Raw genomic sequence first — 18,175 nt, 5'->3', positions numbered from 1 at the left:
ATTATACAGAGGCCTCTATAGTACCGGATTCACTTTTAAGAGCTCCCCATGCCATTGCTCATGCATGCGTGCCAGCCTCTCATCAAGCAGTCAACCAATCCAAGCAGAGTAGAAGCCAAACAGGCCGTCTTGTCGCCGACAAGATGGATGCAGGAACTTTTATGCAACATACCATGGTCTCATTAAACCCTCTTCGTTCCCTCTCGCCCAAAAATGCATCTTTCGTGATTCGTAAGCCGCGATGCTTCGTGATAAGTGTGTTGTTTGTCTTCTGAGTCCAACAGTCGAAGACGTAGACTGGCCCACAAATAGCTTTGATGAGCCCCTCATTATCCCAATCCCAGAACTCCAGCCGCTCATTTTTCTTGGCAGTCAGTCTCCCCATATCACGTTACTTGCTGGGCTCTCCCCATCAGTTAGATTATCAACTTCCACCACCTGTCTCATCTCGTTACAACTGCTCGGTCTAAGGTCCGTGCAGCTTCTCCCTCAGATAGACCACAGCTGCATATCCCGCGCAACACTGTGTGCTCATATTGTGGCTACACCACGGGCATTTGACGCACGTGGTCACCTGCCCGGACACCCCAAGTCTCTTATCCCTGACCGTGTCCTCGGGCCGCGCCATGGCTTCGTACACCCGTGACGGCATGTCCTGGTAGAATTTGCAGCTGCAGCACTCGACAAACATTTTGGCGATGGGCTTGAGACCTGTCGTGTCGAGGTTGCTGTGCCTCAAGGAAGGAACAGCAGGCCCACCTGATGGTTTGGGATGGCTGGATAGGGCGAAAGATCGAGGCACCGGCGGGCCCATGATGCTGCTGGCAAGCGTGGTCGTGCTGCCGGGGAGCGAGGTACTGCTGCCGCTGGTCATCGCTGTCGGGGATCGTGGGGAGGCTGGGGCTGCTTTCCTGGCTTGCTGTAGGTGCCTCGATGCTGCACTTGGCGCTTGGAAAGAGTCGGGGGTTCCGGCTCGGGTTTCCTGAATTGGGTATGGTCGGTCATCGACTTCGTCGTGCGTCGGCGATGCCTGAGCAGGACGGCCGTTGGTTCGCGGAGGGAGGGCCTGGTGGCGAAGCGCCGGAAGGAAGCTCGTGTCGTTTGTGGGTGAAGGAGCGCCGGAAATGGTTTTCTTCGCATACGCTGGGCTCTTCACAACCTCGAGCTTGACACCTCTGAAGGTCACTTTAGTCCCGTTTGGAGGATTCCTATCCAGAGAAAATGGCTCGATATCCGACATGGGTGAGCCCAGGTCTTGGAACGAGGTCTTGACGTCCAAACTCGTCAGAGCACTAGTGAAAGAAAGCTGATCCATATCAAGAGGTTTCTTGCCCAGTGGCCATAGTTCGTCTTCTTGGGGCGGCGGTCGTGCAGGTACATCGGCGAATCGAGACCTAGGCTCATTTGCAAGATTCCATGACTCACTGAAATCACCGGTTGCAAGATTGAGATCGATGCGTGGTGAATTTGCCCGAGGAGCAAAATTGCTGGACGAGTGAACGACCGCTGAGGATGGGTTCTGCAAGCCCAGACCACTTGCTCCATGCGTAGAGACCAACGGTGTCTTCTTCATTTCGTCAACGCGGCCAGGCTGATTGTCCTTCAATGACTGCGGCCGTGATGTGTCCGGGGTCGTCACTGGTGAAGGCGGTATGGATTCAGTGTCGGGATGGGATGATGAAGACGAAGCCCCCGAGTCCTTCGAACCATGACCCTGCTGGCGCCCAGGGTGCTCATCGGAGCCCCTATTTCCTCCACCACTTGTTGAAGGCCCCGCCGTTGAACTACTTTGAAGAGGATGAGAATTGTCGGAGAGGGTTGGCGTGATGTCGCCACCAATGAGTGTATCGTCTGTCCCCGTACGGCGGTGTGAAGAGGGTTTCAGGTCAGGGCCGGTAGAAGACCTGAAGCCAGCTTTGATGGTCTCTCTGAAAGTCTTCTTTGGGACCTGGGACACAGGCCTTGCACTGGTTGCAGGGGTGAGCTGAGGACTCATCTTGGCCTTAAGTGAAGCCGACAAGCTCGCGGGGGGTGAGAGCGGGCTTTCAATCGGCGGTGAGAATGGGCGCTCAAGGAAAGTAAAGTTATCCTGCTTCAGCCCGCTGGTCTCTTCAGTTGAGAACGAGGCATCCCTCGCCGAGTCTGGCGGGACAGCCATCATCGAAGTCGTCCTGTTCTTGCGCCCGTTCTTCCAAGACAGAGGTGGGAGGCTGAGTGCGCCTCGTCTCTCGCTCATCGGGGTCGATGCGCCTGAACGACTGTAGACATCGTAGCTCTGGGCGCGAGCCTGTGAATTGGCCGAATCGCTCCTCTTCCGGCCTCGTGAGAAAAGTGAGGAGACCGTTTGCACGGAGTCCTGCGAACCACGTCTGTCCAGATAAGGCTTGGGGTCCTCAGAAGCCTTGGAGGAGGAAAAGAGTTTAGAGACAACGCTACTGAGAGAACCACTTCGCTTCCTGGCGTGACCCTTTGCTGGAGGTGGCTGATTCAGGAACGGGGTCTTGGAAGCAGTTGGGGGGTATGAGGTCGGTGAATTGGGCCCTGTCTTCTTTGGTCTCTCGCTTGATGCAGGTCGTGACGTCTGACTCTGTTCCAACACTTCTGGCCCTGGGCGCTCGGCGGATGGAGCCCTCGAGTTGACCAGTCTCTGCATGGCCGCTTCGCGTTCTCGCTCCAAACGTACGCCACCAATAAATGCAGGACTCCTGACCACAGTTTGAGTTGTCTCAATGGAGCCTAAGTTAGCAGGGAGCGCCATTGTCTGAGGCCTGCTTCCTTCGATTTGTGCTTCCACGGAAGGCGGCTCCGATGGTCGGGTGTCGTCGAGGCTCATACGGTCCAACAGAGGCGCAGACATAGCCCGAGGGTTTATTTTTGGTCGATTCTCCATTGCCGCAGGAGGGGGCTCCTTGGTCAGCCGCTTCTTCACCAATTTCGTCTGGTTCGCTGCTGCTGCCTCCTTGTCTCTCCTCCTCTTCTTTCCGTAGTCGTCCCAAGTTGGTGAATGACATATTGAAGAGGTCTCCGACTGCCCGTCGTCCGAGGGGAGAAACGTCACCGTCTTGGTCTGTGGGGAGCCAAGACCCGCGGTGGCCCTCACCACTGACGGCAGACTGTCGCGATCTGCCGAGCCCTTCCTCATTTCCTTCAGAGGAGCTGGCCTCGTTCCTGCCGGCTTCGCAAACCTCTCCTGTGTCGTGGGTAATGGCTGAGTATGGACTGTTAAAGGCGGCAAATTATAATTTGGCATTGTGGATTTTCTTCGGTCGTCCTGAGGCGGCTGTGAAGAATCTCGGCGGCGGGTGAGCAAATTCGACTTTGGGCGGGCAGAAGGTGAGTCGCTGCGACGGCCCGGGCCAGCCGCATAAGGGTTTTGTTGCATTCTCGCCATCTGTGCGGGAAGAACAAAGTCAGAGATTTATTACTTGGAGCAAAACGGCTTCCTTTTGCACACGGGTGGTTGGTGATGCCAAGGGGGCCGGCGCATAAACTCACCTTTTGCTTTCTCTCGATTTCAAGCATGCGCTGGAGACTTGCTGCCCTAGAAGGGACTTTTGGGCCTTTGCCCTGCTCTGTGTTCGCCATGGCTGAGACCGCGTGGCGAAATTTGAGAGACTGTCTCGGGAGTCAAATTGACTGAGGCAAGGGGGTGAAGAGGACCAAATAACCTCCAGCCCACTTCGAGTGACGGAGCTGCAGGTGTCTGGTCAGCCCGACCACGCAGGTCGAAGTGGTCGATAAAGCTGGGCAAATCTGTCTGTCACGTATACGATGCAGCTTTGGTTGGGACTAAAGAGAGGCGAAGGATGAGGTGGTCCCAGAAGCTGCACTGTGGGGTATATTTGGTGTTTTAGCCCTCGCACGGCTGAGGGTTGAAGATGCAAGTGCGGCAGCTCTGCTTGCAAGTTGGCGCGCCAAGCTGGCACTGGGACGTGGGACGGCCAGGATCGTAGGGCGGACGGGGGACACGGCAGCCTCAAGTCAGAAGGTAGCGTGCGCGTGGCCGAAGTCGTCGGCAGCGGAGATGAGGTCAGTTGCAAAACGAATGTCTTGGTCGATTAGCGCCTGTCCGGCAAAAAAAGAGGTGAACGAAAGGTTGGCAATGGTGGGAACCGTGAGGTGGTGGTGTGGATGGGTGCCTGGGGGGATATGCGAGTGAAGTGGCGTGGAGTGGCGTATTAAAGTGTGCAGTTGCTGGCGTTGCTGGGCAAGTCAATCTGGGCCGAAGTAACCTGACCGGTCGATCATGAGGAGAAGTGACAAGACAGCTGAAAGAAGGGAAGGGTGGGTGTGGATGGTCTGACGAGGTCGGACAGGAAGTGAGCGAACACCGAACGGGCTGACTGGTAAGGTGAGGGATGATTCTGAGGGCGCCCGGTATGTGGTCGGTGGCTTTTTCGAGGAGTGAGGGATAGGTGAAGAAAAAGGGAAGCGAATGAAATGAATGGACAAAGCAGCTACCTAGGTACCCCTGCGATGGTGATACCGGGGAAGAGTCCAGCTAGGATTCAACAGCATCAACGGCAGGTGAGGCAGGAAGTCAGATCGAACATGGGACGATGAGATGACGGAGGGAGGGAGAGAGGCAAAGTGAGAGAATGTGTGTGAGAGAGAGAAAAGAAAAGAAAAAACATCATAGCAATCAATGGACGGCTTACCTGGCCAGGATCGATCAGATCAGATTTGATCGTGCCAAAAGCTAGGGCTCTGTTCGTTGGTGGTATCGATCACCGTCAAGGTCGTGTAGTTGGTGGAGCTGGAGCCGAAGACGGCAACTGGAGACTGGACGAATACACACACACAGCCCACAGCCCACAGTACCTAGTAGGAAGGAGGTAGCCCGGCCTGGTGTTTCGCGACCCCTTCTTCCAAGATTCCCTTTCGGCGTTGCACCTGGGGGCAGTTGGGGCAGTTTCGCCTTGCTTCCTAATGCTACCTCGTCATGGCACGCTCGTGGCACGACCGAACCTCAAACTGGCGCCAGCACGCCTTCTTTTGACGACAGCACTAAGAGCCTGCTTGCCAGCCTGCCCAGCTTTGCCCAGCCTAGCAACCCAATTCAAACCTAAGCCCCAGCTAGTCACCCCCTGTGTGATACTGAATTTGCTGTGGTGGCAGGGTGGCAGCTAGCACCGATCAACATGCAGGTCGACGGGGGCGTGGTGGGCTTGGAGCGTGGACATTGACATTGACATGGACAAGGGACATGGATCTGGGGCATGGGACAGAGACAAGGACATGGTTTGTATTGGCCTGAGAGAATGCGGGTGAGCGATTGTGGATTTCCAAGTCCCCTTTGGGGTGCTACTGTCATGGAGGCGTGCTAGGCCGGGGGACGGATGAGGAGAGGAAAAGTTATTCTTATTACAGTATTGGCCGCAAGATACGAAGAGGCAGATGCTGATCACTTGCTTCGCTCTCGGCCGGGCCCAGCACAACACGACACGACACGACAACGCACAACGCGATCCGATACGACACAAGACGAAAACGACAGAACGAGCACCCTACGCCGACTGATGGATACAGAACAGCACAAGAAAAGGACTCCGCCCTGCCGCGTGTGTGACCATTGGGGGCCCACGCATGGGGACCCGTTCGTGCCATTCTGGTTGACGCCGAGCGGTGTCCGCCCTTTGTGGGCAGTCAGCAGTGGGCATACAGGCAAAGTCCGGCGGGATCGGCATCGCTGCCATGGCTGCCATGCATGCACACGCATGGCCGAGGGAAACCAAGCACAGCAGCATCCCCAAAATCCTCAGCCGCTCTGCAGCCGCTCAGCTGGAGCATGGAGCATGGAGCATGGAGCAGACAGGCGGGCGGACAGGCGGGCCAGCTTCTTCACCGCTGCCCGCAGTTCACATGCTCGCCTGCCACCTGCTGCCTGCATTGCGCATTGCGCATTGCAGTGCATACATGTACATGTAATGTTCATCTTACATACATACTTGCAGTGCAGTGCAGTGCTGTGCATGTGCTGGCTTATTGCGGGGACGCCTCAATTGTTGGGTGAGGAGATCAAGATCAAGATCAAGATCACGATAAAGAAAGAGGCAGGCGAGGAGGGGCGAAGAGAAAATGCAACCACCGACCATGGACCAAAACTTGGCAGTACCATCGCGGTGGAAGAACTGCAGATGTGGAGGACCGACGCTCGGGTAGCCTGTCCAGTCCCTGTCGTAGGGCAGGGGGCCCCCCCTGGCTGTGGTCTCCGTCAATGGTCCTTCCACTCCTCGTGCCCTTGTGTCACCGTCGCCGGGTGCCGTGGTTTTCGCGTGCCTTTTTTGGTACGGCAATAACAACAATGAGCAAAGTCTCACCACCTTCGACGGCTTCTTCTCCGTGCTGACCATGTCACCTGCGTCCTCCAGCCTACCTAGCACCAGCGGCTACTGTAGTTCCGCTGATGCAAATCATCACTAGCCTACCAATGTTTTGTGCTGTGCGCCAGAGGAAACAGTCGCCAAGACAGTCAATACACGGTCACCGGGCGAGCCTTGCCATCCCTGGGTCAAGAGAAACCGATGTCGACATTCAATCAATCGGCAATCTACCCGAGAGTGTTTCCAGAAAATCCCAGGGAAGCCCAACCCCGGGCCAGCCTGCAGTTCCAGTTTGATGTGATGGATGCGCCTTTCTTGCTCCCGCCGATACGAGCTCTCCGAAATAGCCCTTTTCATGGCATGATCTTCAGACATCCTCGCCCCCTCCTTTCCACCCTTCCCCCCTTCGACCCAAAATGAATAGGGAATCTCCAGCATTGGAGCCGAAGGCAGAAAGAAGCAAGTGTGCATCATCGTCTTTGCAACGGTTCCCGGTCCCAAAACGGACCGCTTTTTTTTCTTCTTTAGCTCTTTCCAATTTGGCTACCCTTCCCGACTGACTCGACGAAAAAGTCTTGAGGCGCGCTGGGCTCATCAGAGCAGCGCCGATCAGTTGTTTCGAGCACATGGGAGAACCCGCGCCGCACGGCGAGCTGTGCGTAGCGGGCCCCGCTTGAGCGCGTCCCGCCCGCCCATCGCCACGAGTCTGTGTGCCGCGCCCAGGCCTCGTATCGTGAGACGGTAGCCTCTTTGCAGTCCGAGGAAGGAGGGGCTTTGTCTCAGCGCGACGCATCTCTGGCACGGTTGGCAAAATCTAATAACTCTTATGGGGAGGACTCTGGTGGCGCTGTGACCCCTTTTTTCTTGGACTCCCTCGTGGTAGAATCTTGCCGCCGCTTGTTGGCACTGGTCCCAGGGTCCTGGACAAGGAGAAACGTTGGCCGGCCCGCGCGACAGTGGATGCTTTCCTTCGGCCGAGTCACAAGCCGGGCCGCCGGTCCACCACCGACGACCAGTTCATGAACAGAAGTGGAGCCAGTGCGAAAAGTCAATCTACGAGCTGACCAAAATCGTCCTGAAACGGTATTTCATCGCATTTGGAAGAGGGTATCTACGCTCATGGCAATGTGGAAGGAACACAGAAAATACAGGCGGAGAGATAATCCGAGAGTTCCGTCCGGACGACGTCACCCAGAGCTCGCCGTTAGAACCGCCCAGCTAAACCCAAAGCAGCCTACATCGTTGGGCACCGCAGGACACGCCGCGACCGTTGCTCGTGCTCTTCGCCATCAGACCGCTCGCCCTCCCGCATGTCCCGGTGCTCCAGGCGCCTCTCCAAGTCTTCCAATCTAGGGCACATGTGCACCCACATCTCCTCGCCCGGCCCCCACGTTTTGAGCCCAAACAACGGTCTTCCCCTGGCATCCCGGGGCACATTCGCTGCCTCGGCGTTCTTCCTCTTCCGCCACGTCTGAGCCCACAAGCTCTGCAGCCGCACCTGGAACTCGTTGTCGATCTTGAGCCGGGCCGCCGTCCACTTCTCGTCCGGTCGGTGCTCCACCGAGATCTGCGAGTCCGGATGCGACTTCAAGAGCAGGCCATCGTCGACCCAGTTGCTAGTATCGTAGGACGAGGTCTGGGTCGGGGGCAGGACGATCTTGAGGAATTCGAGGGTTGGTGCGATGGTGAGGTAGATCCCACGCAGCGGATGGATGAGGGTCTTGATGAACAGGTCCATCCATTTTGGAAACAGGACCGCGAAATCCGTCTGCGACATGTGCGTCGAGCCCCGCACAGTCGTCATCCAGCAGAGCGCGTCGTTCTGCGCGGCCTCCTTGCAGATGTCCTCGATCTTGTTGTAGTTCTCGCGCCAGTGCATGAACGCCTCGGACCCTATCGAGAGCAGTGGCTTGGTGATCGTCTGCTCTGCGTGGCCGGGCTTCACCTCCGGGGCCGCCGGGCCCCAGGCATCCAGCAGTATGCCCTGGCCAATCCAGGGGAAATGGTCATTGAGCCTGAGAATTTGTACTGTGGTCGCGCCGCCGAAGCTGTGGCCCATGGCCGTGACGTTCTCGAGGGATAATCGCCCTTTCCAATCCGCCCAGTCGACACCGTCCAGTCCCCGGGAGCTTGACCCTCGGTTGGGCTTCTTCCTCAGGTTGTTGTCTCTGATCCGGTCTTCCGGATCGCCAGCATCGATGATCTGTAAGACCTTGTAAGCTTCTTCGATTTCCGCCAGTCGCATCTGGATTTGAGCGTCCCGCAACTCATGGTCAACTCCTATCGGATTGTGCGGCGCAGTGTCCTGCGCGTTGTCTTTAGGGAAAATGTAGTCCACCATGTAGCTCCGGGTTGCCTTAGGTTGTCCCTCGTTCCTACTGTCCGTGGCCTTCTGGGGCTCTGATTCAGACGCGCTCTCTCGCTTGTCCCTGCTGAATTCCGGTGAGTCCCTCTCCGCCGGCACATTAACATATGACCTCGCCCCAGAGCCATCACGATGCTCCATAGCCACCACGACAAATCCGTAGGAGGCAAGATCTCCACAGACAGTCGAATACATTGTCCTCGACCCTCCCAGCCCATGGCTGAGCACAACCACGGGGAATTTCGGCCTGAGGTCCTCAAACAGCCTCTGCCGCGCAGTGGCCCTCACGCCCGACGGCCAGCTGTTAGCCAGCTTCGCGTTCCGGAAGGCGGGCAACTTGGTGAACATGCAGGTGGTTGCCATGTACGCAGTGATGGGCAAGTGGGGGATGTTAAAGAACTTGGCGTAGCCCTTGCACGTCGGCACGCGCGGCCGGGGCAGCCAGGGCACGCGGTGCTCCGCCGCCGGGTCGGCGTTGGTCGGGTAGTAGACGGAGAAGAGCACCGTGTCGAGCTGCAGGGCCGGGCGGTGCTCCCGCTTGATGCGCGAGAAGGTCCTGGGCTCGTCGACGGGGAGCTCGACCTCCATGTAGCCGACGCTGTATGGGCCTGTGTAGTAGGGCAGCGCGTGAAAGATGCGCTCGCGCCATGTTTTAGGGGGTGGTGGAGGGACGACTGGCTGCTTTTGTTGCGGTCTTTGCCTTTCGTTCTCTTCCATTCCTGCTGTGTTTGGACCGCTGGGTCCGAAGGAACGCGAGAATACAAAAGGCAGAGGTTATCGGTCGATCAGACTTGGTGAGGTTCGTAGAGTCTTCGTAATGTTGTAGGTTTTACCCATTGAAACACCATGAGTCCTGGACGCTTTCTTTAAGTCGCCGACAGATGATGTATTTTCTATATCTCTTGGCACCATAAAACATTCGAAGACTCTTCTCACGACAAAATACATTTGTGTGACCTTAACGGATTTCTTCGCAACCAGGGAGACGAGAGAAAGTTCCTGGCCGAGTGACGTCACTCCAAGGGGTAAAACGCAAGTGAGCACTTCGAACGTGAAGCATGCTGGACCGAAAGCTCCGGGTTTTCGCACCCCGAGCGACGTCACTTGAGGCCGCTCGAGCATCCATCATGAGGATTTTTTAGACGACCATCGAATGCCAAATCTGTCGAAATGTCATCTGGTCTGATCTTGCGCTTTGGTAGGCGCCAAACCGCATATGCCTCCTCATGCGAGCCGCGTGTAGTGCGGCAGTCGGCAAGCGCTGGCTGTGGCTTCGGGATGGGAGACTTAGTGATAGTCTTACACGCCCAAACCTCGCCGGCCCCATCGGTCCCATCTGTGTAACATCCGACAGATACAAACATGACAGCACGCGCTTGTATCACGGTACTGTATGACTGCAAGGGTTCATGGATAAATATTGTAGGAAACGCCTCTTGCGCCCCCTTCTGCACCCGGTGCTTACGCGGTCCTTTTGTCACGGGTAGCAGCAGGACTTGGCCGTTGCACAACATGATACATGATGCCAAAGTTGCTTGCTACTACTAGTGCCACAGGGATAGGTCACAGCCTTCATACGGCCACCAGCCTTGTGAGCCTCGAAGCTGGAGTCCAGCTGTAGATCAGGCTCCAACTACTCCAGTTTGCCGCCGCAATATGTTCTTGTTACGCGATTATTTATAGTTGCAAGCGTTCAAAGCCACCAAGGGAAACGATCCCAGTAAGATACTTCAGGGCTCAGGTTGTACATCTCGTCACTATCAGTCCCCGCCAGTCCCAAGGAGAGTCTTTCAGCAGCCTCGCAGCTTGACTCTCAAGAGCTGAATACTTTGGGCTATTGAGCTGCGAAAATACGTGGGTGCAAGTCAATTCTATTCTTTAGGGTGAAGACGTAGCGAATTATGAAATGTACATTATGATGTAGAGTCTATGATGCATAAGTGTCAAGCAGAACCAAACTGACATCTTTGCCCCTGAAAACCGACCACCGTCTATCTGTTTCCAAAACTAGACGCCCTTACGCCACTAATCTATGCTATACAAGCACCAAGCACCAATTACCATGTATCGTCACGACAGCTGTGCTTTCGCAGTTCCTCGTTCAATATCTCCAGGCTCCTTGCGCTCCTGAGCTTGTTGCACAAGAGCCTGCTTCGTCACATGCTCCTGCTGCAAGGTGTAACCCTTGACACTCACGCTCAACACCATACAGAAACCCGCGAACGCGATCATGCTGACATAGATACCCTGGAGGGCAGAGTTATAAGCATCCACCAGCTCGCTCCTCTGGTGCCCAGGGTCCATCGCTTTGATGATCTCGACCACGATCGTTGCGTCCCGCGAGTACTGGTCCGCCACGCCCGCGAAGTCCGGCAGCTCCAGTAGCTTCCGGCGGAAGACGTTCTGGAAGATGACGCCGGACACGGCGACGCCAACGGCCTGGCCAAAGGTTCGCATGAAGCTGAAGAACGCGGCCGCCTCGCCGTTGAGCCCGGGCTCCGACGCCGCCTGGATGCTGAGCGCCATGGCGGGGAAGAGCATGCCCGTCCCCAGCCCTATCGGGATGTTCAGGAAGATCCAGGCCACCGTCGAGGTCCCCGGCTTCAGGAGCAGCAGGAGGCCGGCCCCGAGCGTGGTCAGCGTCCAGCCGGCCCAGAGGGACCAGCGGTAGTGGCCTGTCTTGCCGGCGATGATGCCAACTACGAGGCCGGCGGGCGCAACGGTCAGGGTTTCGGGGAGGGCTGCGACGGCAGAGATGACTGGGCTAAAGAACTTGACGCCCTGGTAGTAGAGGACTGTTCAGGGCTTATTAGTAGACGTTCGTGTGTGAGTGACTAGTTTTGGGGCAACTCACTGAGGAAATAAAGGACACTCCACAGAATCATGCCATGGAACACCGTCATGACGTAGGACACAATCATGTCCCGGTTGTTGAATACTCCTTTGTGGATGATGGGCTCCGACGCAAAGCGGAATTCCCAGTATGCGAAGGCAACCAAGCCAAAGGGCCCAATGATCAAGGGCAGGAGCACCCTCCAAGAGCTCCAGTCATACATTACGCCGCCTGTGGTGAGACCGAAGAGGAAGCCCGTTGAGCTGACTGTGAACAGCACGGAGCCCAGCCAGTCAAATCGTTTGAGCTTGCTCACAATGTCGCCGGGTATCTTGGTCTGATGCAGAAAGAGAACCACAAAAAGGACCCCGATTGCGATGATGGGCAAGTTGATATAGAAGATCCACCGCCAGGTGACATCCTGGGCGAATCCCGCTCCGATCAGGGGCCCGGTTACAGTCCCGATCGACCAGAACCCACTCATAATGCTGAACCATTGGCCCCGAAAGGCAAGGGGGACGAGGTCAGTGATGACGACCTCGGTGAGGGCCAGGATGCCACCTCCGCCAACACCTTGGATCGTGCGGCCAGCCAGAACTACACTGAAGTTACCCGCTAGGGCGGCGACAAGGGAACCGGCCGCGAAGAGGACGGAGCTCAAGTAGATGAGATACTTGCGGCCGAAGATGTTGCTGAGAGACGCCACTGTGGGCTGCAACACGGTGGAGGCAAGCAGGAAACTCGTGCCCGACCAGAAGGCCTCCAATGCCGTGCCGCCCAGCGCGGAGCTCATGGTCGGCAGGGCGACCGACAGCGTGGTCGCGTCGAAGGCGCAGGCGAGGCCCAGCACGCATAGTGCGATGAAGGCCAGTACGAAATCCTTGGTAGGCTTGAACACGGGCTTGTCGTCGACAATCTCTAGCCTCCCCGTGCTCCGGACTGTGGGTATTCTGTGCAGGTCGTCTGTTGCAGGGGCTTCCTCCTCTCCTGATGTCGGGGTACTAGACCCTGGATCCATAATAGACTTAACTCGTTCCTTGGATGTCATGCTCGAAGTATCTTCAGCCATTAAAATGAATAATGCGGCTATAAGAGGGTGTATTTATGAGCTCTCAAGAAGCACAATATTGTATCAGGAATGAAATTGGAATCATTTATATCGTGACGGATGTAAACTCAAGAAGTGGCACTCGCATTCCCTCTGTCCAGAGATATATAATGAAATAGTTACGAATCAACCAAACCCACCCCATCCTCTGGCTCCGCCGGACTTTTCATGACAAAAGACTACTTGTATGATGCCGACTTGCCAGCAGTGAATCACTCTATGGCGAATGCGAGGTATGGATGAGAAATGTGATAATTTGCGGGTCAAAGATTGCTCCGCGGGTAGCGAGCGATCCAATGGGGGTTAGCAGCTTAGAAGGATCGCGAACGCGGCTGGAAGAGTTGAGATGCGGCGAGAGGTTGCTCCCTCTCCGCCGGAGCCATAAGCACATGCTGATAATGTGCTGATTCCCCTGGGGAGGAGGAGTGAATCATACGACGCATACAAAAAAAATTGCACTTGCAAGCATGGAATGAAGCCTTCGTCGTCGTCACGGCTGGCGTTCCAACTTGAATGATGACTTGGAATTCGCGCCTCCATCGTCACCATCCCTGTGATGCGTGCGCACTGCACAGTCCTCGAGCTGACACTTGGCTGAGGCTGTGAGTAAAAGCAAGATTGTCGGTGCTCGACGGTCTGGTCTCGTCATGCCTTGCCTGCAGATTGATGATCAGGGGCATGAACGAAAGATAGGCACAGGCGTCGTCTGAGAAGGTTGAGCCTCAACAACAGAGTTATTGAGACGAGAGCGTAGATAAGGTTCTGCTGGTACCACTTGATACACGACCGCGGATGCTACCCGGAGAGCGTGGGCATGTCTGAGAGCTGATCGTCCTATGTTTGTGTAGTCTGGTTGGTTCTGTGGCAGTAGGCGATTTCACTACAGACCAGTTCTTGAGATGCCGCATGGAACACCTGGGCACCTGGGCGTGTCCGGCACAAAGAGGATGCTTCTGGACTGAGCCTCAGCCACGAGGCAGGACGAACTGATGCTGCTGTCTGGAGGGAGACTAGACAGACATGGCAGCGGATGAATTGCTGTTTCATGGCCCCTGCTCCGTCGGCTAATTGACGCCCCGAACCGGGCAACACGTACAGTACAGTTCCTATGTACAGCACCAGTCCGTCTACATCTGCTGTACTGCACAGAAGTGTACGTAGGATTTGCCAGTGATCTGCCATGCTCAGGCCTGAGCTGATGTCGGTCACTGGACTCGATAAGGCCTTGATCTTCCCGTCCCTTGCTCGGCCGAGGCGAAGGGCTCTTCGGCCCAGGGATCAATCCTTTCATCGCCTTCGATCCACTTCCAACGTCCAGACAAAGCTTACTTCATCGTCCAATCCATTCAAATTCAATATCACGGGACAATCATGCTGTTCACACATGCACTCACGCACGCACGCGCGCCTCGGCTAGGGACTGTCGGATGCTGCACGTTGGATGGATGAGGATCGGTCGGCCCTTCAGCCCAAGATGCCAAAATGCTACACCATCACATCACCATGGCCCGGGTTGTTTCGTTTCATGCCCGCTCAACCCCAGGTTCGCCCACCACGTTGTGATGCCTGCCTCATCGGCTAGCAGGTTCGATCACCCCCTGACACGCCCCAATCATACGGGAGCGTCTTGTTTTTAAGTTTACCTGCCCGGCAGGTCGACTCGTCCTGCCAGTGGCCCGTCTCGTGCATGCCTGCACTGCTCTGCTGCCAGCTGCTGCTCCCCATGAAACAGCGACGGCTTAGCGAACGCCGATATCCTCATCGTCGGGTTTCACATCTTCAGACGAGTGCCCTCTGAGGCTATCTGCTCCTCGTAGCCAGCGCTGTCTCGTGCTGTCTCGTGCTGTCGCCTCTTCGCTCCCTGTTTTACCACCCTCCCACCTTTTCCGCTTTGACTCTTCCATCTTCGGCTTCGAGCCGACCAATTCGTATGACCTGCATAGATCGTGGAGCGCTCGGGACTTTTTCTCTGCGACCCATATAGAGTGAAAACCACTGCCACATGGGCTCCCTCCGCCGCGCCTGTTCACAATCTTCGCCACGCTGGGTCGCATTCGTCTGTCAGTAGCTCAACATGGTCAACACGGGAAAGCCTTCGGGCGGCTGCAAGCTCTGTCGCGCCCGCAGAATCAAGTGCGATGAGGCCAAGCCTTTCTGCTTGAAATGTCAGAAATCCAAGCGGCAGTGTCCCGGCTACAGGGACCCCTTCGACGGCAAGATCCGCGATGAGACTCAGGCAACTATCCGAAAATTCAAGAGGACGCGCATCGTCATCGAGAAGGAACAGGTGCTGGAGGACCAGGCTTTGATGGAGGCAACGAACGACGATGAGGCCGAGGATATCAAGGCGAACCCCCCGGAATGGAAATGCGGCTTCTTCGAGGGCAGGAGAGGCAGCGACTCGGGCAAGTCATCGACGTCCGTCACATCAAGCAATTCGTCGAGTTCTTCCTGGGAAACGATACACGAGGACTACTTCGCTTCGCTTGTGACCCCCGTGGAGCAGCAGGCAACTTGCTTCTTGCTGTCTGACTATGTTCTCGTCTCAGAGATGCCCGGAGGGCGGAGGGGATATTACAAGTTCGCATACAAGATCCTGACCAAAGGTGATCCCTCGAGATGTCTCTTGTCGGCCTTCAAGGCTGTTTCGTTTGTGGCTCTGGCCTCCCGTCCGAATTCTCGTCACCTAATGATCGAGGCTGAGTCCTACTACTCAAAAGCCCTGAGGGAGGTCAACAAGGCTATCCAGGATCCTGCACAGGTCAAGAGTGACGGGACACTGGGTGCCGTGTTGCTGCTGGCATTTTACGAGGTGAGCTAAAAATCCCCAAATTATTCCAATCCAGGAGCTTACGATCGGTCCCATGGCGAAGACGTTAGCATCCACACGTGAAAGGCTAGATGAGTATGTCAACCACATCAAAGGGGCTGCCCAGCTCGTCAAAATGCGAGGACCAAATCAACAGGAGACCGACGAGGGTGCAGAGATGTTCGCAATGACACGCAACCAATACCTCTCCATCCGCAGCATGTCGCCCACAGTAGAGCACGATGACTACTCCTGGCTGCTGCGCCAACACTGTGGCGAGCCGTATGTCAGCCGAGTTGCGACCCTCACCATCGCGTGCAGCGAGATCCGCATGAAGACTGACCGACTTCTGTCCGGAGGAAATCGAGACCCGAGGAAGATCCAAGGCGTACTGGAGCTGCTGCGGACGGCACAGGCCATGCAAAAGAAGTTGTTGAGTCTAGACCAGCCTCAAAATGCTGTATGGTCTGTAAGCACCGTAATCCGAACCTCTCACAGGCCACGCGACGACGACGAGGACCCACCTGGAGAGGTGTACACTTTCCACAATCTTTACACTGCCATGATCTACACAATTATCTGGTGTTCTCACATTTTCCTCACGACCTGCATATTCCGCTGCATGGCCTGGCTGGTAGCTCCCGACGACTGGAAAAACGGCGAGGACTACGAGGCTGCCGTGAAAGCCACCAAGCAGCGCATTGCCGACATCGTCGCCGCGACCCCTTATTGCTGCTCTTGGAACGGATATGACGTGGAGTATGCCGACTTTCCTGTCGGCATGCCCAGCGCGGCCGCCCCTGCGAAGGGCGTCGCAGGCCTGGTCATCTACAGGGCTGCCTTTACCGCTTTGGTCTCAGACTATGCTACTCCGGAGCAGAAGAGATACCTGCATGGCCGGATGAGATTTCTGGCTGACGTTGTTGGGATCAAGCAGGCGAATGTCTTGCTCAAGGTACGTCTCCTGTCCTCTGACTTCAGTAGTGCTTAGGTAGCGCTTTGCATGTTAACAACTGGCCTAGACAAAAGACGAATCCGCGACTCCCTCGCGCGATATTGAGCGAGACAGAATGCGGAGATAGGTTGCAGCCTTCTCAATGTTCTGTTTCCATCCTTGGGTAAAAGGCTCGGATTAGGCGTTTCTGTAAGGTTTTCAGACGGGGAGCATTGTCTTAGCATTTGCTTCTGGGCTCGCAAGGCGCGGACACTCGCATTACGGGGTTTCAAGGTGTTTGGTCATGATATACGCAGGTCTGATTTACTTCTCCTGACGTTCATTAAAATACACTTTTTCTAGGGCCATGGGACCGGCTGAGCTTGAAAGGCCACGTCATGGTCATAGCCAAATCGACTTATTCTCCACCGCGAACTCCCTGAATGTCTTCGGTTTCCTACCGGTCACGCTGAGAACCACATCGTTTGTCTTCTCCTCCGATCCGTTCTTGATCGGGGTGTCCATGGCCGCTAGAACCTGCGCATATTCTTCGGCCATTCCGCTGTTTTTGACATGGTGCTCGGCCAGCTCCTCTACGCTAAGGTCGACATGCACGATCTTCTTGCCGACCACTTCGCTGAGAATATCCGCACACTGCGATCCAATTAGTCCACCAGCCCCAACACGCCGACACCGATGGCCTTAAAAAAATACCGGGCAAAGTCGACTCACCTCTGCATAAGAGAGCAGCTCGGGCCCCAATATAATATAGTCACCATTAGGCGGTGCCTCGGCCGTCAGCGCGGAGAATGCACACGCCGCGATGTCCGTCTTGGAGATCCAGGGTATCTTGCCGCTCCCGGAAGCCGAGTAGGCCTTACCCTCGTCCCTGACTGTCTTCTGGAGGCTCTGCTCCGCCCAGTTGTCCATGAACCAGGTCGGCCTCATTATCCCGAAACCGACCTTTCCTGCAGCCTCCAGCTCCTGCAGGTACTTCACGGTCCCGCCGAAGACAGGCCCGCCGGCTTCGATTGAGGTGGCGCTCCTGGGGGTGTGTTAGCCTTATTTCGGTCTCCGCTGTATGGTGGTGCACTCGGTACCAGATTTTCCTAAATTCCCGGATACTGGAACCTGAGTTTGGGGACGAGCATACTGTAGTACAAATCGCTTCACTCCGTACTGCTCCCTGGCGAGGTTAATGAAGTCATTCATGATGGTGCTGGCCTCAAAGATTGGTGGCGAGATGAGATATATCGCTGTTATGGGCGAGGTCTTGGTGGCCGTGATAAAGGGATTCGACCATGTCGTGCGGTCGAGCCAGTCAAACTTCACAGTTGGGTGAGGGGTCGAGGCAGTGGCTGAGGACGAGGACCGCGAGGCAACGAGATAGGGCGTGGACGAGGTCTGGCATAGCTTGGCGATACACAGGCCTACTTTGCCAGTGCCTCCTGTCAAGAGGACCGTTCCTGCAGTTGAAGACATATTGGGAGCTATGAGGTACCGCGTGGTCGAACCAGCTTCTTGGGTTGATATTCGGCTGAAGGCTCCGGTATATATAGCGTGTAGTGGGTCAATCCAATCACAGGCTTTTACAAATCAATGAGCCAACAATTCCCCCGAACGTGTGCATGGGCGAGGTCTGGACAGCTTATTGACTTCCAGTCCAGGTGCGTCGTGATGTTTCCCCGCTATAATTCCTCGTAGGATTGACTGCCCGTGTCTAAGACGCCTGAGTGGTCTCCGGTAGATCCGGACCCCCGACGGAAGTAAAGATGTTATATCCGATTTCCAGCCAGAATAAAT

At 55.9% G+C, this 18,175-nt stretch overlaps 5 protein-coding genes across 5 annotated transcripts; 1 reads left to right on the top strand and 4 right to left on the bottom strand.

Moving 5' to 3' along the window:
• Nucleotides 1–466: 466 nt before the first annotated feature.
• On the bottom strand, nucleotides 467–3,585 carry J7T55_004017 (uncharacterized protein; the record flags this gene model as incomplete). The annotated part of the gene is made up of 2 exons (XM_053144686.1): nucleotides 467–3,190; nucleotides 3,496–3,585. 2 exons carry the CDS (start codon nucleotides 3,583–3,585, stop codon nucleotides 467–469), a joined length of 2,814 nt encoding a protein of 937 aa, XP_052992518.1.
• Nucleotides 3,586–7,557: 3,972 nt separating this feature from the next.
• J7T55_004016 (Platelet-activating factor acetylhydrolase 2) lies at nucleotides 7,558–9,405 on the bottom strand (the record flags this gene model as incomplete). Its single annotated transcript, XM_053144685.1, has 1 exon — nucleotides 7,558–9,405. The coding sequence occupies one exon, from the start codon at nucleotides 9,403–9,405 to the stop codon at nucleotides 7,558–7,560; it is 1,848 nt and encodes a 615-aa protein (XP_052992517.1).
• A 1,353-nt stretch (nucleotides 9,406–10,758) lies between these two features.
• On the bottom strand, nucleotides 10,759–12,539 carry J7T55_004015 (uncharacterized protein; the record flags this gene model as incomplete). Its single annotated transcript, XM_053144684.1, has 2 exons — nucleotides 10,759–11,483; nucleotides 11,543–12,539. 2 exons carry the CDS (start codon nucleotides 12,537–12,539, stop codon nucleotides 10,759–10,761), a joined length of 1,722 nt encoding a protein of 573 aa, XP_052992516.1.
• Nucleotides 12,540–14,703: 2,164 nt separating this feature from the next.
• Nucleotides 14,704–16,520, top strand: J7T55_004014 (uncharacterized protein; the record flags this gene model as incomplete). Its single annotated transcript, XM_053144683.1, has 3 exons — nucleotides 14,704–15,441; nucleotides 15,596–16,393; nucleotides 16,461–16,520. 3 exons carry the CDS (start codon nucleotides 14,704–14,706, stop codon nucleotides 16,518–16,520), a joined length of 1,596 nt encoding a protein of 531 aa, XP_052992515.1.
• A 254-nt stretch (nucleotides 16,521–16,774) lies between these two features.
• Nucleotides 16,775–17,854, bottom strand: J7T55_004013 (uncharacterized protein; the record flags this gene model as incomplete). Its single annotated transcript, XM_053144682.1, has 3 exons — nucleotides 16,775–17,026; nucleotides 17,105–17,417; nucleotides 17,526–17,854. 3 exons carry the CDS (start codon nucleotides 17,852–17,854, stop codon nucleotides 16,775–16,777), a joined length of 894 nt encoding a protein of 297 aa, XP_052992514.1.
• Nucleotides 17,855–18,175: the final 321 nt, after the last annotated feature.

This window comes from Diaporthe amygdali (assembly GCF_026229845.1).
Source record: "Diaporthe amygdali strain CAA958 chromosome Unknown NODE_18_length_871485_cov_64_394520, whole genome shotgun sequence".
Classification (NCBI taxonomy): Eukaryota; Fungi; Ascomycota; class Sordariomycetes; order Diaporthales; family Diaporthaceae; genus Diaporthe; species Diaporthe amygdali.
The sequence above is the reverse complement of the archived record's forward strand: the minus strand, read 5'-3'. Positions and strand labels throughout refer to the sequence as shown.